The 17568-nt window shown below is 43.1% G+C and overlaps 1 protein-coding gene across 1 annotated transcript in view; it reads right to left on the bottom strand.

Annotated features, from left to right (window-relative positions):
- Positions 1-5009: 5009 nt before the first annotated feature.
- The window catches only part of THBS4 (thrombospondin 4), a 47294-nt gene continuing 34735 nt past the window's right edge, over positions 5010-17568 (bottom strand). Inside the window, exons 13-22 of the mRNA XM_060235870.1 lie at positions 17387-17546; positions 16492-16610; positions 14927-14979; positions 12249-12442; positions 11696-11874; positions 10058-10106; positions 8737-8933; positions 8317-8489; positions 6431-6570; positions 5010-5236 (exon numbers count right to left, since the gene is read on the bottom strand). Coding sequence (XP_060091853.1) covers positions 5175-5236; positions 6431-6570; positions 8317-8489; positions 8737-8933; positions 10058-10106; positions 11696-11874; positions 12249-12442; positions 14927-14979; positions 16492-16610; positions 17387-17546 — 1326 coding nt within the window. The 3' untranslated portion in view covers positions 5010-5174. The remainder of the gene's footprint in view (positions 5237-6430; positions 6571-8316; positions 8490-8736; positions 8934-10057; positions 10107-11695; positions 11875-12248; positions 12443-14926; positions 14980-16491; positions 16611-17386; positions 17547-17568) is intronic.

Raw genomic sequence — 17568 nt, 5'->3', positions numbered from 1 at the left:
TATATCTGGGGACTTTGGGGGTGGAACCAGGACAGGAGCAAGGTTGTGACAAGCATGATTGAACTCCAAAGGGAGTTCCGGCCATCACATTTAAAGCTGCTGCACTCCTTTTAAATGCCTTTCCTGTATTGGAAATCATGGAGGATGGGAGCACCTTCTTTTGGGGATCATAGGCTGATAACAGAAAGGTGGTTTAAGCCGCCCTGGGGATGGCAGGCAGGTAGATCAAAAAAGCGCATACACGCACGTACATCTGCTTGCCATCCCCATCCCGCATGCAGCCCATCCTGCTGGATTGAAGCCACCTCAGAAAGGTATCTCTTTCAAAGCAGTACCTAAATTCTGAGGTGGTTCTGAGGCACTTCCCCAGCCCTCTGGAGAGCCAGGGTGTGCCTAGGGAGCAGCCGACAGGTGCACAAGAGCTCTGGAAGCTCCTTGAGGGTGTATGCAGCCCATCCCTGTTCTGGCCGGATCCTTTTCTGGCCAACTCACTTCCAGGGTGGTTTGATGCCAACCTGAGCCGGCTGTCTGTTCTCAGCCATAGAATTGGACCCCCGGGGGTGGTTTGAGGAGAAGCACCAGATACTATGCTGAAATTTGGTGCCTCTACCTCAAAAAAAGTCCCTCCAGAGTGCCAGATACCCATGGATCAATTCTCCATTTTTCCCTATGGGGACCATAGGGTATAATGGAGTGCCCCCACCCCCGCTTTCTGATAACTGTGAAGCAGGAGAGGGCCTCCAAACCAGGAGATCTCCTGCCCCCAACAGAGGATTGGCAATGCAACTTCCACCCCCTGCTGGTATGCCCATTGCCAATGTCCAGCTGTGTGGTCAGAGGGAAATGGTTCGGGAAATTAGAAGAGGTGCAATTGATGTTGCCTCGTGTCATGTCATGTAAATTCTAGTTCTGTCAGCTTCTTGGACCCTTTAGTGGTACCTGCCAATTTTTGCACACCACCAACTGGTAGGCGGGCAATTTCCCCACTATAGCTGGAGACCTTTTGTCATTGGTTCTTGTTCCCTGGCACCATATAACAGGACAGTGAGGTGGGATTGGTGGGCTCATTGGCATACAACACCATTTCCAATGCCAAATCAAAAGTGATGTTGTTATCCTGTGGTGCCTGTCTAGGATTTGGCTAAAACTCTATTAACCACAGAGTTTCAGATGAATCTTAGAGCATCACTCCAATGCGATGACATCACTTCCAGTTGTGAACAGGAAGCAATGTCATACATTGATATGATGTTGGCAAGCCTGTCCCTGCCTCACAATTTCTCCCATAAGGTTGGCAACTGCAGTTGGCAATGCTGTGTTGATAGTTGTGGGGGGAGGCAGCAGGGGATCCTGTTGATGCTACTGGCTGGGTCTGAACTTAGTGAATGGCTTGTGCAATGCTTGCTTCTGGGCCATTTCAATTTCCTAGTTTGTCCCTAAAGAAACAGTTCAGATATAAGCTTTTACCACCAATCTGCTGCTTGAGAGAAGTAGATTTTAAATTATTTAAGTTTCCAGGATTTGGTGTCTTTACATATACTAATTTATAAGCTATCAGTGCCAGGGCCTGAGATTCCAGTTCTGAACCTACTGTTTCCTGGAGTGGTATCCTGGCACACTGCAATCAAAACATTAAACAGAAATATTAAAGGTGGTACTAATCTGCTCCACAAGGGGAAATTGGGAAAGTTTAAAGTATTAATTGACTATGGATGAGACTGGGGCGGAATGGGAAGGTTCTAAAGAGGGGAAATGCAGTTAAAACAGCCCAACTGGCAATTCTATGGACAAGCCTGAAAGTCTTTCGCTTAGTTTATGGAGCATTGCTGCCTGTACTCATTGGTAAATTAAAGGCTCCTTTGGGCAGGCTATGTTTTGGTTGGCACCGGATCAACCAGTTATTTATTCCTAGAGCCATGTGGTATACAGAAGCTCAAAAAACACCTGAACAAGGTTTTCCCTTTATTCTTTGGGCAGCTTATCTCCTCAGGTATGGCGTGACTTTGTCCATGGGGTTGCAAAGAGTCAGACTCAACTGTGTGACTGAACAACAACAATCTCCTCAGGCTTCCTTCATCACTTTCTCCAGGGTACTTCCACAGCAGTGACAGACGTCAGAGGGAATGCTTCATGAAAACTAACATCAGTTTACAAACTTTTAAGGCTTTTTAGGCCTTTAACCCTGGGATTAATATGTCATTCAGTGCAGCCTGAGACATTCATTTATTTTTCCTCCTTTTAGTTGCATTGCAACATTACTCTAGTACCTGATGATACTGTTAATATCTCAAAACGGGGTTGCAATAATGACATTCATATGGTTTCACATTGTCCAAAAAATGTCATTGCAAAAATAATCAGCTCTCAAATGTAATTGTCATATTTCCAAATATACTTATTTTAAAATCAATGGCCGTTTTTGCACTCACGTTTTACTGGCGCCACGACCCTCCTCACGCCGGTGAATCTGCATGGATTTCGCACCAGAAGCGCCGGCGCACCCAGAAGCGCCGGCTACTTCCGTCGCTAAGCCAGCGCAAACGGAAATCGCAAAGATGCAGGAAAACGTTTGCGCTGGCTTAGCGACGGAAGTAGCCGGCGCTTCTGGGTGCGCCGGCGCTTCTGGTGCGAAATCCATGCAGATTCGCTGGCGTGAGGAGGGTCGTGGCGCCAGTAAAACGTGAGTGCGAAAACACCCAATGTATTCACAGTAGCATATATTGAACTGTTCTGAAATTAGCAGCATAGCCAACCGTCTTATACTGCTATACGTATTTTTGCTGCTATAAGGTGGTTTGTAACCAAATCAACTTCTCTAGGGAAATCTTCTAAACAATTTTAACAGTACTATAGGGTTATGAGGTACTGAGCAGCCTCCTATATCATGAATCTATTCATCCAATAGTTTTAAGGAGGTCTAAAACTCATGCTTACTTGCATTGCTAACATATCTATTATGAGTTGATATATTTGGTTCGATCTCTGTGATGCCAGATATTGCTGATAACTGAACTTCGGAAAACCCTCTTTCATCTATTGAAATCAGTTTTGGTAAGACAAATTCATTTATGAAGCAGATCTCTTTCCTTCTGGATGTTTTACCACCTGCCTTTTCACAGCCACATGTTAGCCTCCAGTAGAAAAACTAAAAGTCACATTAGATGCGGAAAGTTTGACTGCTCAAGTACTATTTCAGAGAAAAGCCCTTCCTTTTTTGAGGTGGTGTGAATTGTCTTGCATAATCTCATGTTTCTGGCCACCTGGTGGCTGCTGAGTTCACAAATAATTCTAGTTGATCAAATGGCTCAGGGAGATCAAGCAATAATCAGACTTTCCAGACAAATACACTTATGTTCACTTAGGGGCATGGAATAATTATATAAAAAATGTGTAATAGAGAAGACTTGTGAACTCATGGCACGGCTGTTACGTATCCAACATTCTTTGTTCCCTTCCTTTAAAGAGACTGTTCACAAAACACTTCCCTGGTCCAAGTATTGGGACACTCTCCTGCTGCATATCTGAAGCGTAAGTTCTCTCCTCTCCTTGAAGGGAGCAATCACTGCAGCAGCTTGTAAAACCTGCTCCCAGCATAAAGTTGGAGATGATGTCATATTGGCTGATTTAGGCCTTTAAACATGCACTTGCATATTGGAACCCTGAGAGCCCATATAACTAAAGAAGAACCATGCATCCATCTGTACTTTGAGCATCCTGATGTGCAGATGAACAAGCGCATACCATTTAAAGCTGCTGTGTAGAACTGTTGTCATTTAGGGCCTATGCAGAGATCCTTAACAGACGCCCTTTTAAATCCCAATGGTAAATTGTGTGAGGAGCGAGGCTGCATGCTGAAAATCTTAGCAGCTGTTCCAGCACTTAGCAAGCTGACTGACTTCATGTGAAAGTAATGTTGGCTGCTTTTCACCTCTTGGAAGCCAGTAAAGCCAGAGGAGTCTCAGCATGCATGCAAGGGCTGAATAAAAAGTAATAAGAAAATTCCAATGAGAAATCGAATAACTGGCCTGGATTGTCCCAGATCCAACAGCCAGCCTAGAGCTGCAGGGTCAAGAAGTCCTTTAAAGGATGCTAGAATGATGTTCCACTGATGGGAAAAGGAGCTGAATCCAGGCCCCACTTTTCCACCCAACCGATTGCTGCAGTTCTAGTTTTCTTTGAGTGATGACCCTTGTGCCAGCCCTGCCTTGTGGATCTGGCTGGCCTGCGCACAGTTTCCTGTCTTTCTCTGGATATATGAATGGAAGTTTGATTGAGATCTTTACTCAGAAACATAAAACGTGACTCCTCCAGCATTCTCTGTTGTTGCACATGCCAAAATAGGGTTGCTGGGTCAAATGCCTGGAGACTTTGGAAGTGGATCCAGGAAAGGGTGGGGTTTGGGGAGGGGCCCTAGCATGGTACAATACCATAGAGTCCATCCTCCAAAGCAGCCATTTTCTCCAAGGGAGCTAATCTCCCAACTGGAGATCAGTTGTAAAAGCAGGAGATCTCCAGGCCCCACATGGAGGCTGGCAACCCTAATTAGGCTGGTGAATTTGTACAGCTCTACAACTCACTAAGTAATAGCTAACTACTCATTACAGGAAAATTCATAAGAGGAAGTCCTTATGTTTTACAACGAGAAGAGATGTTGGTCTGGAGATATGATAGAAGGGAATCAAAATGATAGAAGGGAAAAGAGGCTTTTTTTCTTGATCCGAATTGACACATATACCCCAGCAGGCTTTACAAGGATTAACACATGATTGGGACTCCACAGAGGAAAAAGCCACAGGAGGGTGATTTGAAATGGCAGAATAGTAAATAGGGAAAGGATCTATGCAGCCCTTCTGCTTCTCAGCTCTTAATTCTCTACTCCCCAGGCAACTTCTTAATTTAAAAAAAAAGTTAACATTTTTTTAACATGGAGCTATGCCCTTAAGTTCATATTGATTTGACAGCAGACACAATCGTATGTCACAATTATACTTTAACAGTTCTCAAATGTCAAGCTAAAACAAAGTTTTATCTTTTTATTTTCACATTTATATAAAAAAGGTCTGACAGTCTTACATCAATCATAACAAGTGGTAGTGTGGACTTGCACCAAAAAAGTCATATAAGGATTTAATATATGCTTGTTCACCACAGCAACGTCCATCCTCAGTCTTTACTTAAATATCTCCAACTCCATACTGCTGAGCTTGAAATTCTTGGAAGTCCTCAGGGATGGTATCTGGAAACAAGAAAGGAATCAAAAGGTTTGCTTCTATTATTGCTATGGAGAAGAAAGCATATCATAAAGTCACTGTTGGGAATTTTAATTCATGCACAATTGCGCATCTGCCAATTCTTGGCTAGACGTGGGTCACACAGTAAAAGTCAGTGTGGTGAAGTTGCTATGTCAGGCTGGGATCTCGGAGAGCCAGGTTCAAATCCCCACTCTGCCATGGAAGCCGGCTGGGTGGCCTTAGGCCAATCACACCCCCAGCCTAACCTACCTTACAAAGTTGTTGCTGGGACAGTAAAATGGAGAGGTATGGTTCATGTTTGGGTCTCCGTTGGGGAGAAAGGTGTAGTATAAATGAAGTAAATATAAAGTAGGCAATAAAATAATGATATGCAGCCCAATCCTATGCATGTTTACTTGGAAGCTAACAGTAGGTGAGGGGGGAGGAGGGAACTAAGTTTGCAGGTTACTCCCTGTTTTCATAACCTGTTACTTAGTTTCTGTGAATAAGTCCAGAATAGCAGGTGTCTACTGATGGGCTGGTTTGGGGTTTTGTCAATTGCCTTTTATGGGGCAGTACTTGGGAGATTGAACCACCAGTAGGCCATATTTCCTGGTCCTGTGACTGCACAGGAGCAACCGTGGATTCTGACAGCAAGCAATTCAGGTGAGGGATGATTACATTTCATGTTTCTAAAATGCTTAGTTCTGCACCACAAAGACCCAGTGGTGGAGGTCTTAAATGTGATAGTGTATTGTAATTAGAACCTGATCATTATTTTTAGCTTAATGTTTTTATATTGAAGTTGCTTTTATTATTAAGAATTGTGAGCCGCTCTGAGCCTGCTTTGGCGGGGAGAGCAGGATATAAATTGAATAAATTATAACTATAGCTTGTTGCACACTCACTAACTCTAAGTTTGGCAAGGGATCTTGGAGGTTTTTGTCACCTTCTGGGTATGGAGCAGGGGTCACTGGGGATGTATGAGGTGGGGGTGAGGTATTTATAAATGTCCTGCATTGTGCAGGGGGTTGGACTAGATGACCCAGAAGGTCCCTTCCCACTCTATGATTCTATGAGCCACTGTAGGCACCAGCCAAGTCACACTGGATAAAGCATTTCCCCAAGTCTACAAAGCCAGCAATTCCTAGAGCAGGATCTTTCCTCTTGAGCAACTTGCAGTTTAAGAGAAGGGTTACCATTGCAGCGATACTTCAGATTGGACCAAATAATGTTTTCCTGAGAGAAGCAGAAAACACCAAGTCTTCCTCCACGCATGGTGGTATCTATGGTCACTCCAGAATCTGCCACCAGATCAGAGCCTTCATAAAATCTCGCCCTTAAAAGTGAAACAAGTAATTAAAAGGTTGGCATAGCTGATCCTATGTATGTGCATTCAGAATCAAGTCCCGCTATGCATAATGGGGCTTACATTCAGGCCCTCAGAGAAGGTAATGTTCCAATTGCCAAATGGACTGCAAAGTTGTGGACGGCAGGAACCCTATATGAGCTTGTATATGGAAGACAATCGAGAAGAATTAGGCACATGACACATGCTTGTGGGTTCCCCCTTGCAAGTACTCTTCTTCCCTTTAATCATTATTAACTGGAAAATGGATTTGGATCTTCATGCTATTCCTCAAGCTAATGAAGGAAGAGCTCAGGAGGACAGAGGGAAGAAGATAGTAAGGCACACTAACCATCACCAAAGGCATGGTTTCAAAGCATAAGGGCGATAACCTACTGAATGACAAGACCCCAGCTTGAGGTGTTAAATCAGGACACTGTAAACTTGACTGCTTTAAAAGGATCAGGCCAAACCATCACTGTTATTGGTGAGCAAAAACTAAAGTTACTTGTTTCTTGCTAGGAAATTAACATAAGGAAAACCTTGTACTGTGCATTACCCCTCCCCCCAAAAAACATTCCACCGTTTAATCTTTCACTGGTTTACACCTGGCTAAAGGTGGGAAGGACTGAGCAACTGATAACTGCAGTGTAGCTCAAGGAGCACAAATGGTAGAAGATACTGTCCTTTATCTTTGCTGCCATCATTGCAAGCTTCAAGAACATAAAAACATAAGAGAAGCCATGTTGGATCAGGCCAATGGCCCCTCCAGTCTAACACTGTGTCACACAGTGGCCAAAATTTTTTTATATATATACACACACACACACACACTGTGGCTAATAGCCACTGATGGACCTCTGCTCCATATTTTTATCTAACCCCCTCTTGAAGCTGGCTATGCTTGTAGCTGCCACCACCTCCTGTGGCAGTGAATTCCACATGTTAATCACCCTTTGGGTGAAAAAGTAAGTCGAGTCAGAACAGAGCAGTCCTATGTAGAGTTACTCTAGTCCAAGCCTGCTGATTTTACTGGAGTAATTCCACAATTGCACTGAAAGAATACCAGCAAGAGATTTGCCTCTTGTAACCTGCAGATTGTAACTTATTTGTTCCTTTGCAAATGAATTATGTAAACAATGCTTCAAAGCCTAACCATGCATATACCATTTACATAAGTTTCATACAACTCATTCATTTCCTTAGCTGGGTCCACAATTCAAAGCAACACTTGACACTGTAACTTGAAACAGAGGAATAAGAAATGTGTAACTGGACTGAAGGCTTGGGACAGATGATGCATTCCACTCATATTTCTGCCCAGAGCAATCTCTGTTGGGTTTAGTGAGCAAAAGTCACCCCAAAAACCAAGATTCCATCACTTATACTATCTGGATGTTGCAACTGGGCCATTACACCAAGCAACCACAAAATTTAGCACTGCCCAGTCAATTCAGCATTCAGACAACTTCACCATGGCTTGTATAATTCTTTGCAATAGAAGCAAATTGGGTGGATTTGTGTACCATACACATCATTCAGATTTTCTTGCCACTGAATTAGTTTTCTTCAGTCAACTGCTTCACATGTTACACAGCAACTACCCTTGGTATGCTGCCGCAGAGATTCTCCACAGAATGCTATAGGCACTTCTAGAACTCACCTAGAAGCGTATCTGTCCAATATAGATACACTTTGAAAAACTGGTGTTTTCCCATTTTTGCATCATTCTCCTACCTAATATATCCAATCTGAGGTCTGTGCTGCAGGAACCAGCGATAGGAAACTTTATCTTTCCAGCCGACATTTCGGGGGTCTTTCCACAGCAATCTGACTTGGTCATTAGTGTCCCCAGTATGCCAAAGTGAATTCCTGAGGTGCTCTCCTGGCCCAGACTTTGACTTAACAGCCTGTGCAGACACGTCAAAAGGAAGAAATTAACTTTCCATGTGAATTGTGAAGAAAAACAGAAGCTTTAATTAGTTTTCCATTCTGTTGTGGGAAAACAGGCACCTGACAGTTGTGGGAAAACAGGCGAACCTATTTGTTACTCCGCTAACAACCAGGCCAGCTGAACGCTGGGCCAGTTTCATTTTAGTACTTTACTAGATGACGGCATTAATGGGATTTTGGGCATTTCTGGCTTGGAGCAAGCACCTTCAGCTGAATTCCTGGTTCTGCAACAGCTCGAAAGGGAGTTGCTTGCCAGTAGGTCTGTTCAGTCTGTTTCCACATCACCACGTAAAAGCTGGAGCTGTCTTGATAACCAAAAATAAAGCCCGCGTAGTCGTCATCAGTCACTGTGTTCACATGGAAAGTACCTTCAAAATCGACCCCATTGAAAGCTGTGTAGCCTGTTCAACAGAGAGGTATGATGCTCCTCAGGTCCAAAGAAATCACAGGCACAGAACTTAACCAATACATATATGGTCTTTACTTCTAAGTAGTGGGCCCAGGGCTTTTATTGTAGCAGAAGCTCCTTTACATATTAGGCCATGCCCCCCTATGTAGCCAATCCTCCAAGAGCTTACAGGGCTCTTAGTATATGGCCTACTGTAAGCTCCAGGAGGATTGGCTACATCAGGAGTGTGTGGCCTAATATGCAAAGGAGTTCCTGCTACAAAAAAAGCCCTGAGCGGGCCCAAGCCAGATCTCCAGAAAATTTTACTGAGTGAGCAGCACTGGCTAGGAGATGGAGATGCTCTTTTCTGAGTTAGGCTACAAGTCCATCTAGCCCAGTATAGCTCAGTAGCAACCCCACAAGTCCTCAGACAAAGACAGTGTTTAGTGCAGTGATTAGTGCAGGGCTAGCCTCAGCATATCCCGAGGTGGGGCAGCTGCTGGGGTCTGGGGCCTCTGGCAGGGCCCATTCTCAGAGAACCTCTCCAGCTGTTCATCTCCCCTGTTGCTGGTCCATATGCCTTTCCCAGCCCATTTGCTTGCAAGCACCCATGCTCCCAGCTTCCCAGCACTGATGGGGAAGTGCATGCAGGTAGTGTATGGAAGCCACACTCCTGGTGGCCACACCAACTGCATAACCAGCCAGAACGTTGTGATAGATAGCTTTCAGTACCCTCAAGAGAGAAAAGTGAGATATAAGTTTTTTAAAAGACAGGAGTATTTTCTCCTCCTGCTAACCTGGAATGTTTTAACCAAAGGTTTTGGGGACTGAATCTAGGACCTCATGTGTGCAAATCACATGTGCAAACGCTAAGCCATTCCCTTGCCCTCTGGTGAGAAGGAGACACCTGAAGTGATTCTGGAACTCCCTTCTCTTCTCCATGCATATCGAGGGATTCATGCTTTCAGAGGAGATAGTACTGATCATCTGTTAGTGTCTCTGTATGTGCATATACACAGTTGTATACATACAACCCTGTAGAGAGACCCCTGAACTTCAGCAATAATGAAGCAAAGATCCAGGTGCTTTTGTGTCTGTAGAGAGCTGTGTGAACATTTACAGAAAAACAAGCCATACCTACAGCAAGTCCAGGATCACTGTTCATAGTCTGCACAATCTCCATGCCCTACAGGAGACACAAGAAATACAGTTAATGAACCAAAGAACTGGAATAAGGGTCTTTCATATGTTACAATCATACCCAAAAAGTTGGATACAACTGCATGCCTCACATCCTCCACTCTGTGTCACACAGTCTGACAAAACTCCTTTGGCCATCTTTCAAACAATTAATGCGGCTGCAGATAAAAATTCAAACACAGAGTCTTCCATTATCTCACCTTATAGCTGTTAGCAGTTATTGTACAGAAAATAACTTTCTATAATTTATAGATTTTATTTTCAAAAGCAAATATCTACTTTTTGCAGTTGTAGTGCAGTATGGAAATATGTAGCTAGTAAATTCCGAGCTGGTCGAATATATTTAGCAAGTACATCCTAAACTGGATGGCCCAGGCTAGCCTATTCTTGTCTGATTTTGAAAGCTAAGCAGGATAGCCCCAGTTAATACTTGAATGCAGGGGGGTTTGTAGCAGGAACTCCTTTGCACCTGAGCCAGTTTGGTGTAGTGGTTAAGTGTGCGGACTCTTATCTGGGAGAACCAGGTTTGATTTCCCACTCCTCCACTTGCACCTGCTAGCATGGCCTTGGGTCAGCCATAGCTCTGGCAGAGGTTGTCCTTGAAAGGGCAGCTGCTGTGAGAACCTCTCCAGCCCCACCCACCTCACAGGGTGTCTGTTGTGGGGGAGGAAGGTAAAGGAGATTGTGAGCCGCTCTGAGACTCTTCGGAGTGGAGGGCGGGATATAAATCCAATATCTTCTTCTTCTTCTGCACATTAGGCCACATACCACTTATGTAGCCAATCCTCCAAGAGCTTGCAGGGTTCTTAGTACAGAGCATACTGTAAGCTCCAGAAGGATTGGCTACATCAGGGGTGTGTGCAAAGGAGTTCCTGCTACAAAAAAAACCCCTGCTTGGATGGGAGACCACCAAGTAAATCCAAGGTTGGTAAGCACAGCTAGGTAGTGGCAAACCACCTCTATTTGTCTCTTGCCCTGAAAACCGAATGGGGGGTGGTCACCATAAGTCAACTGTGATTTGACGGCACTTTCCTCCACCACCACCACCACATTTATAAGACAGCCTGTCATAGCTCTTTTTCTCTCCTTTGCATCCTCCAACCTATATTTCCTTATCTATTTTGCCCTTTGCTTTCAGAAAGCATTACAAGAACCCAGCTGTTCTTGGGCTTGGATACAAACCTCCACTTGCACATGCAGCGACGCTTAGGGTGTTACCAGTTTCCTCACCCCCTAAAAAGGTGCTCCAGAGGCTGGCAGGATCCCAGGCAGCACAAATGGTTGCAAGGGCAGGCAATCTTCCCCCTGCACAAATAGAGTTTCTGCTTGCACAGGTGGCAATTCAGATCCAAGCACATTATTTTAATTAATGGAGTAAATTTTGCTTTGGACAATTTATGAACATACTTAAGGTTCTTTGTCCCCCAAAAAGAATTCCAGAATGCTGCCTAAGCCCCCCAACTAAATAACAAAGTGCAGAAGCCTATTTGTTCAAACACGCTTGGAAAACAGCTCTTGTTTGTTTTCCAACTGATCATTCTTAGTTGTTTTTAGATATTAAAAAATGTGTTTTACCTGGTTCAAAACCACCCAGTTTGGATCAATCTGTGCATCACCTTCTGGATCCAGAACCACAGTCTGGTAAGCCCTGAAATCAGTCAGGGTGATCTCTGCATTCTCAGGGCAAACATCGATCCGATCAATCACTGTGTCCTGATCAAAATCCGATTCACAGATATCACCAACTCCATCACCTGGACACACAAGCACAACACACGTCAAAGATGTTGTCTGACTGTTACTGCTGTATCACAACTGTTCAGTGACATGAGAACCACCAACAGAAAATGTTTGACATTCAATGCAAACCTCATAGATATCTAGGAATTACACAAGACAGAGAACAATGTTGGACTGCCTCTAATAGTGAAAGGAAGAGACAGATCTTGACAGCTTTGTGTGTTCACATGACTGTTCTACACCAGGTTGGAAATTTAAAATCCTGTCACAGATATTACAGGTCTACATGATCTTTTTATTATATTTTCCTTTGCATTGTATTCAGCCAACAGGATGGAAAAACCATGGCGGAAGGGGAAAGGAAAAAGAAGGGAAAGGTTGTACATACTGTTGTCATCTTCCTGTCCTGGGTTAGGAACCAGACGGCAATTATCTGGGCCAGGAGGAATAAGGTCAGGAATTCCATCATTATCATCATCATCATCACATTCGTCCCCCAGTCCGTCTTTATCAGTGTCTAGCTGGGAGCTGTTAATGACTGTGGGACAGTTGTCGGTGCTGTCTTGGTGTCCATCTCCATCACTAGGAGTAAAGCAGGGAGGGAAAAAACATGCCATTAATTCCTATGATATCTAAGGAGAGAGAATTGGGTGCCAACTGTATGTTGCTCACATGCTTCTTTAGAGTCAGGGCCTGGTCTGAGGGACCATGATGCAGTTGCCTGATTGAAGAAAAGCAGGCCTAGGTTTGCTAAGCACCTGGAGAGGAGACTGCTAGGAAACCTCCTGTACGTTAAAATGAGTTTCATGGAATGAAGGCAGGATATAAACATAATCAATGTTTCTGCCTTTTATGATGGATTACTGGGCTTTTGGAGAATAGAATGGAGGCATCATCCTTCTAACATTTAAAAACATTTTAAAAAATCAGCACATTCCTTTTCTTGTCCAGTCATTTCTGGTGAAGGCATATGAGGCTTTGGGGGGTGAGGAGATGTTACGGGCTCTGGCCAGGAGCTCCATAGGTTCTCAGAAATTCCAAGGAATTGATACAAGAGATCCAGGTTTGCTTATAAGGATATTTTTAAATAAAGCATCAAAATTAACAGAAAATACAGGCCAAGTTTCCATCAGCTGGTCCTAAAGTGTGCACATGCACAATGAAGCTTGACAGAATCCAAGACCACTGGTATAACTAAGACTACATGTCTTATACCCTAAATGCTGGCTATGAGTCAAATAATCATTAAGCTATCCATACACATGGATGAGCCAAGCCAACTTGCACTTGGCTTCCAGCGTGGTGAAGAAACAACCCAGGTTTTGAAGATAAGCTTGATTAACAAGCATATGTGAGAGAGGAAAGTTCCCCTGACAGCAGTTAACACCATCCTCTCACAAGACTCAGGGCAACAAAGCACCAGCCTGTAACAAAGATGGAGTCACCCAGGCCATACAGGAGAGAACAATAACAACAAGGTTCTAAGATTCCTTTGGGCTAATGTGTATTATTAGAGAAGGAAGAGAGGAGAGGAGAAATGGCTGACAGGATGGGTGAGGGAGTGAAAGATGGTTAGTTATGTGAAAGGAGGAAAAGAGCTAGCAGCTAGACTTTTCAATAGATGAAAACGAAATATGAGAGCTAAACAGACAGAGATAGTTACCTTCAGTGACTAGACACAGCATTTGTCTAGATTTTGGCATTTTTTGGATGCAACAAAAGCCACAAAAATGATAAAGGGTAAAGTTGCTCAAAATTCCTTTTCAACGCAAAAAGGGAGGATGGTTGTGGGGAAAACCCAGTTTACACATCTTCAATTATTTGTGTCATCTTTACAAACAAAACAGTACTCTTTTCTTCAAACACCCAAAATTCTCCTCAGACTCCAAAGTATAGACAGTTTGGCTAATCACAATGGTATCATTGACAAGGAATATTTTTGTCTTCCTGTATCTGTTGATTTACTACAAAAACTCATTTAAGAAAAGAATCAAAAGTTTTACATGACATGAAAGAGCCACTTGACACTCCCTCCCCCTTGCATGTCTGAAATCACTGTAGGCCAAAGCCAGACCTGAAGCAAAGCATGTGAAGTTTATTCATGCCCTGATTATGGTGAACAGTACAGATGAGCTCCCTAGCCACGATGCAAGCCATCCCTCCAGTAGGTACTTAATTATCATCACTGCTGCTGCAACAGAAAGCAAATAACAAACAAACAAACAAACCAGCAAATGGTTTTCCACACTTGTGGCAATCTTTGTTTATTTTACAGTTAAGGAGTACAAGAAAAAACTAACTATGTCCTAAATTGAATATATATATATACAATATGCAGTGTTGAATATATATATATACAATATGCAGTCCTAAATTGAATATATATATATACAATATGCAGTGTTGTTTTGTGCAGCTGTACCATGAAAACTGTGCAGAAATATATATATTTCTGCACAGTTTTCATGGTACAGCTGCAGTGATGATATATATGTTTGTTATTTGCTTTCTGTTGCAGCAGCAGTGATGATAATTAAGTACCTACTGGAGGGATGGCTTGCATCGTGGCTAGGGAGCTCATCTGTACGGTTCACCATAATCAGGGCATGAATAAACTTCACATGCTTTGCTTCAGGTCTGGCTTTGGCCTACAGTGATTTCAGACATGCAAGGGGGAGGGAGTGTCAAGTAGCTCTTTCATGTCATGTAAAACTTTTGATTCTTTTCTTAAATGAGTTTTTGTAGTACATCAACAGATATATATATATATTTCTGCACAGTTTTCATGGTACAGCTGCACAAAACAACACTGCATATTGTATATCACTGAAAGGGCTTGATTACTTTTTGGAATGTTTATAACTATTTATCATTTTCTGGGAAGGGTGTAATGTAAATGGATACAATGGTTTGAAAATAAAGAAAAGTTAAATCTGACTCTGGAAGAGATAAGAGTCACTCCAATGAAAGCAATTGAATGATGCCAGCTTGTGCCAGGGCTGAGCCTGACTGGACACTGTTGTATTTGCAAGCCTCTTATGTACATTAGAGCAAGCATTACTCTACCTGTCTTGATTGGTGTCACAAGAATCCCCTACCAGGTCATTGTCAACATCTGACTGTGAACAGAAATAGAAATATGTTACAATACTAAATTGTAGAGAAATCACAATTGCAAGTCTTGTTTTCAGTGATTTAATAATTCAATGCTAAGTAGAATTACACTCTTCTAAGCCCACTGAAGCCAAGAGGCTCAGAAGGGCGTGACTCTACTTAGAATGGCACGGCAAATGAGCACAGAGGGCTACAATGGAAAAGGCAGAATGATGGTTTGTATCTCCACTTACTAGCATATTCATGTGCATGTGGTCTGAGTCCCACCTGGATCAGGAATTAAGACTCAGCTTCTTTGTCCTTGTAAAGGTTCCTTTCCTTTTTAAAGATTGTTAAATGCCCTAATATTTCTTTAGTGAAGAATCTGAGAGTAGTTCCACACCAGTCAAATGTGGTACTATGATCATCATTCATATAATCCGCAGTTACAATGATAGTTCCAGGAGTAACATCATCTCTCTGTTGTTCTCCCATGCCTTCCCTTTTTTGGTCCCAGTTTTTGAAGGAGCCCGTCGTTTGTTTTGTGCTGTTTATGGTCTCTTTGAACAACTTTCTCATAATAAGCAGAATTTCTCGTATTACCTAAAACCTCCAGGCAGTCCAGTGACAGCTGCACATTGGTTATGTATACATGGGATGGGAGTGGGGCTGGGATTTGTTAAGGAGAGGTTGGAGTTGCTAGTTTGAGTTGAGGTGCTCTCAAGGGACTGAATGCAGGATTATTTAATTTGCTGCAAGGCTTTTTTTTGTAGCAGGAACTCCTTTGCATGTTACGCTACACACTCCTGACATAGCCAGTCCTCCTGGAGCTTACAGTAGGCCCTGTATGAAGAGTCCTATAAGCTTTTGGAGGATTGGCTACATCAGGGGTAAAAAGGTAGTCCTCTGTGCAAGCACCAATTGTTTCCGACTCTGGGGTGACGTTACTTTCGCAACGTTTTCACAGCAGACTTTTTATGGGGTGGTTTGCCATTGCCTTCCCCAGTCATCTACACTTTCCCCCCAGCAAACTGGGTACTCATTTTACCAACCTCGGAAGGATGAAAGGCTGAGTCAACCTCGAGCCGGCTACCTGAAATCAGTTTCTGCCAGGATCGAACTCGGGTCGTGAGCAGAGAGTTCAGACTGCAGTACTGCAACTTTACCACTCTGCACCACGGGGCTCTTAACTACATCAGGGGAGTGTGGCCTAATATGCAAAGGAGTTCCTTCCTGCCACAAAAAAAGCCCTGGTAACAACACTATGGCACCATGAAGTAATAGCATAAACCAGTTCACTTTTTTTTAAAGTCACGGAGGTAAACTTCAGTAAAGATTAAGGGGGAAGATTAATTATCACAAGAGAACCACCCTCTGTGCGGATAAGAAAATCCAGGAGGAGGTGACTGATTTCTATGATGTAGTATCCAGTGGCATGTGGATCCTTGATTAAAATTTCTCATGCAGCTAAATGCAAAAAGAAGAATGAATCAGAGTTTTTAAAAATAAAAATAATAAAATTTCTTTCCATCACGCACCTGATTGGGATTGCTAATATCTGGGCAGCTGTCACAAGCATCACCAACACCATCACTATCCCTGTCTTCCTGCTCTCGATTGGGAACCTTTGGACAGTTATCCAAAACATTCTTAATGCCTAAAGAAAATTATGATAGAAAGTCAGCATTTCTTTTTGACCACTCTACCAATATGTAAAACTAGAAAAACTAAGCTTTGGTAGCATACTGGGTAGAGTGTTGGACTTGGACTGGACAAATCTGGGTTCTGATCCTCTGTCTGGCCATGAAACGTACTGAGGGGCCTCAACCAACTACTATCTTTCTGCTACACAGGATTTTGTGAAAATAAAACATATGTCACTTCGAGCTTCTTCCAGAAAAGGATGGGATGCAAATAAGGTGAAGGGGGGAGAATAAAGATCAAGAGCTACAGAGGTCTGAGAAAGCACTTCAGGTTCTTTCCTGATTTTGACAGTTACCCTCATTATGTGGTTCCTGCTACTTCAGAGAATGTCTCATTGTTGAGGAGAAGCTTTCTAGGGAATTGGGGGAGGTTGATTTAGGAAAGAAGGCTTGAAAAGTCCCAGCAGATGTACGGAAACATTCCTCTGAATCTTGAGTTGGTATGTATCTGCCATATCGTTCCTCTTTTGGAACAGCATTAATTCTGTGGACAGAGGGGCAGTAATTCCACCCTCAAACTGCAGACTCCAACTTTATTCTGAAGTTGTTTCTCACTGACCTCCTAGGAATATTTCAGGAGGTTCAATAGGCTGCAATCGGAGAAAAAAGCAGGAAAGCCGAGCTCCACAGAGTTAATAGGTAGTTGGACCACAGCAGTGGCTAAACTTTGATGTGCACACATACTAGTGTCAAGTTTAGAGTAGGCAGCAAGGCATAACCATTTACCCACCATCTCCATCTATGTCATCATCACAGGCATCTCCTTTGCCATCTCCATCTGTGTCTCGCTGGTCATTGTTCAAGACCATACGGCAATTATCACAAGCATCTCCAAAGATATCCTGGTCACTGTTTTTCTGGTTAACATTAGAAGCAAGGACACAGTTATCCTGAAAAGAAGAAAGGCAAACT

The sequence above is a fragment of the Heteronotia binoei genome, chromosome 4 (genome assembly GCF_032191835.1).
Source record: "Heteronotia binoei isolate CCM8104 ecotype False Entrance Well chromosome 4, APGP_CSIRO_Hbin_v1, whole genome shotgun sequence".
Classification (NCBI taxonomy): domain Eukaryota; kingdom Metazoa; phylum Chordata; class Lepidosauria; order Squamata; family Gekkonidae; genus Heteronotia; species Heteronotia binoei.
The sequence above is the reverse complement of the archived record's forward strand: the minus strand, read 5'-3'. Positions and strand labels throughout refer to the sequence as shown.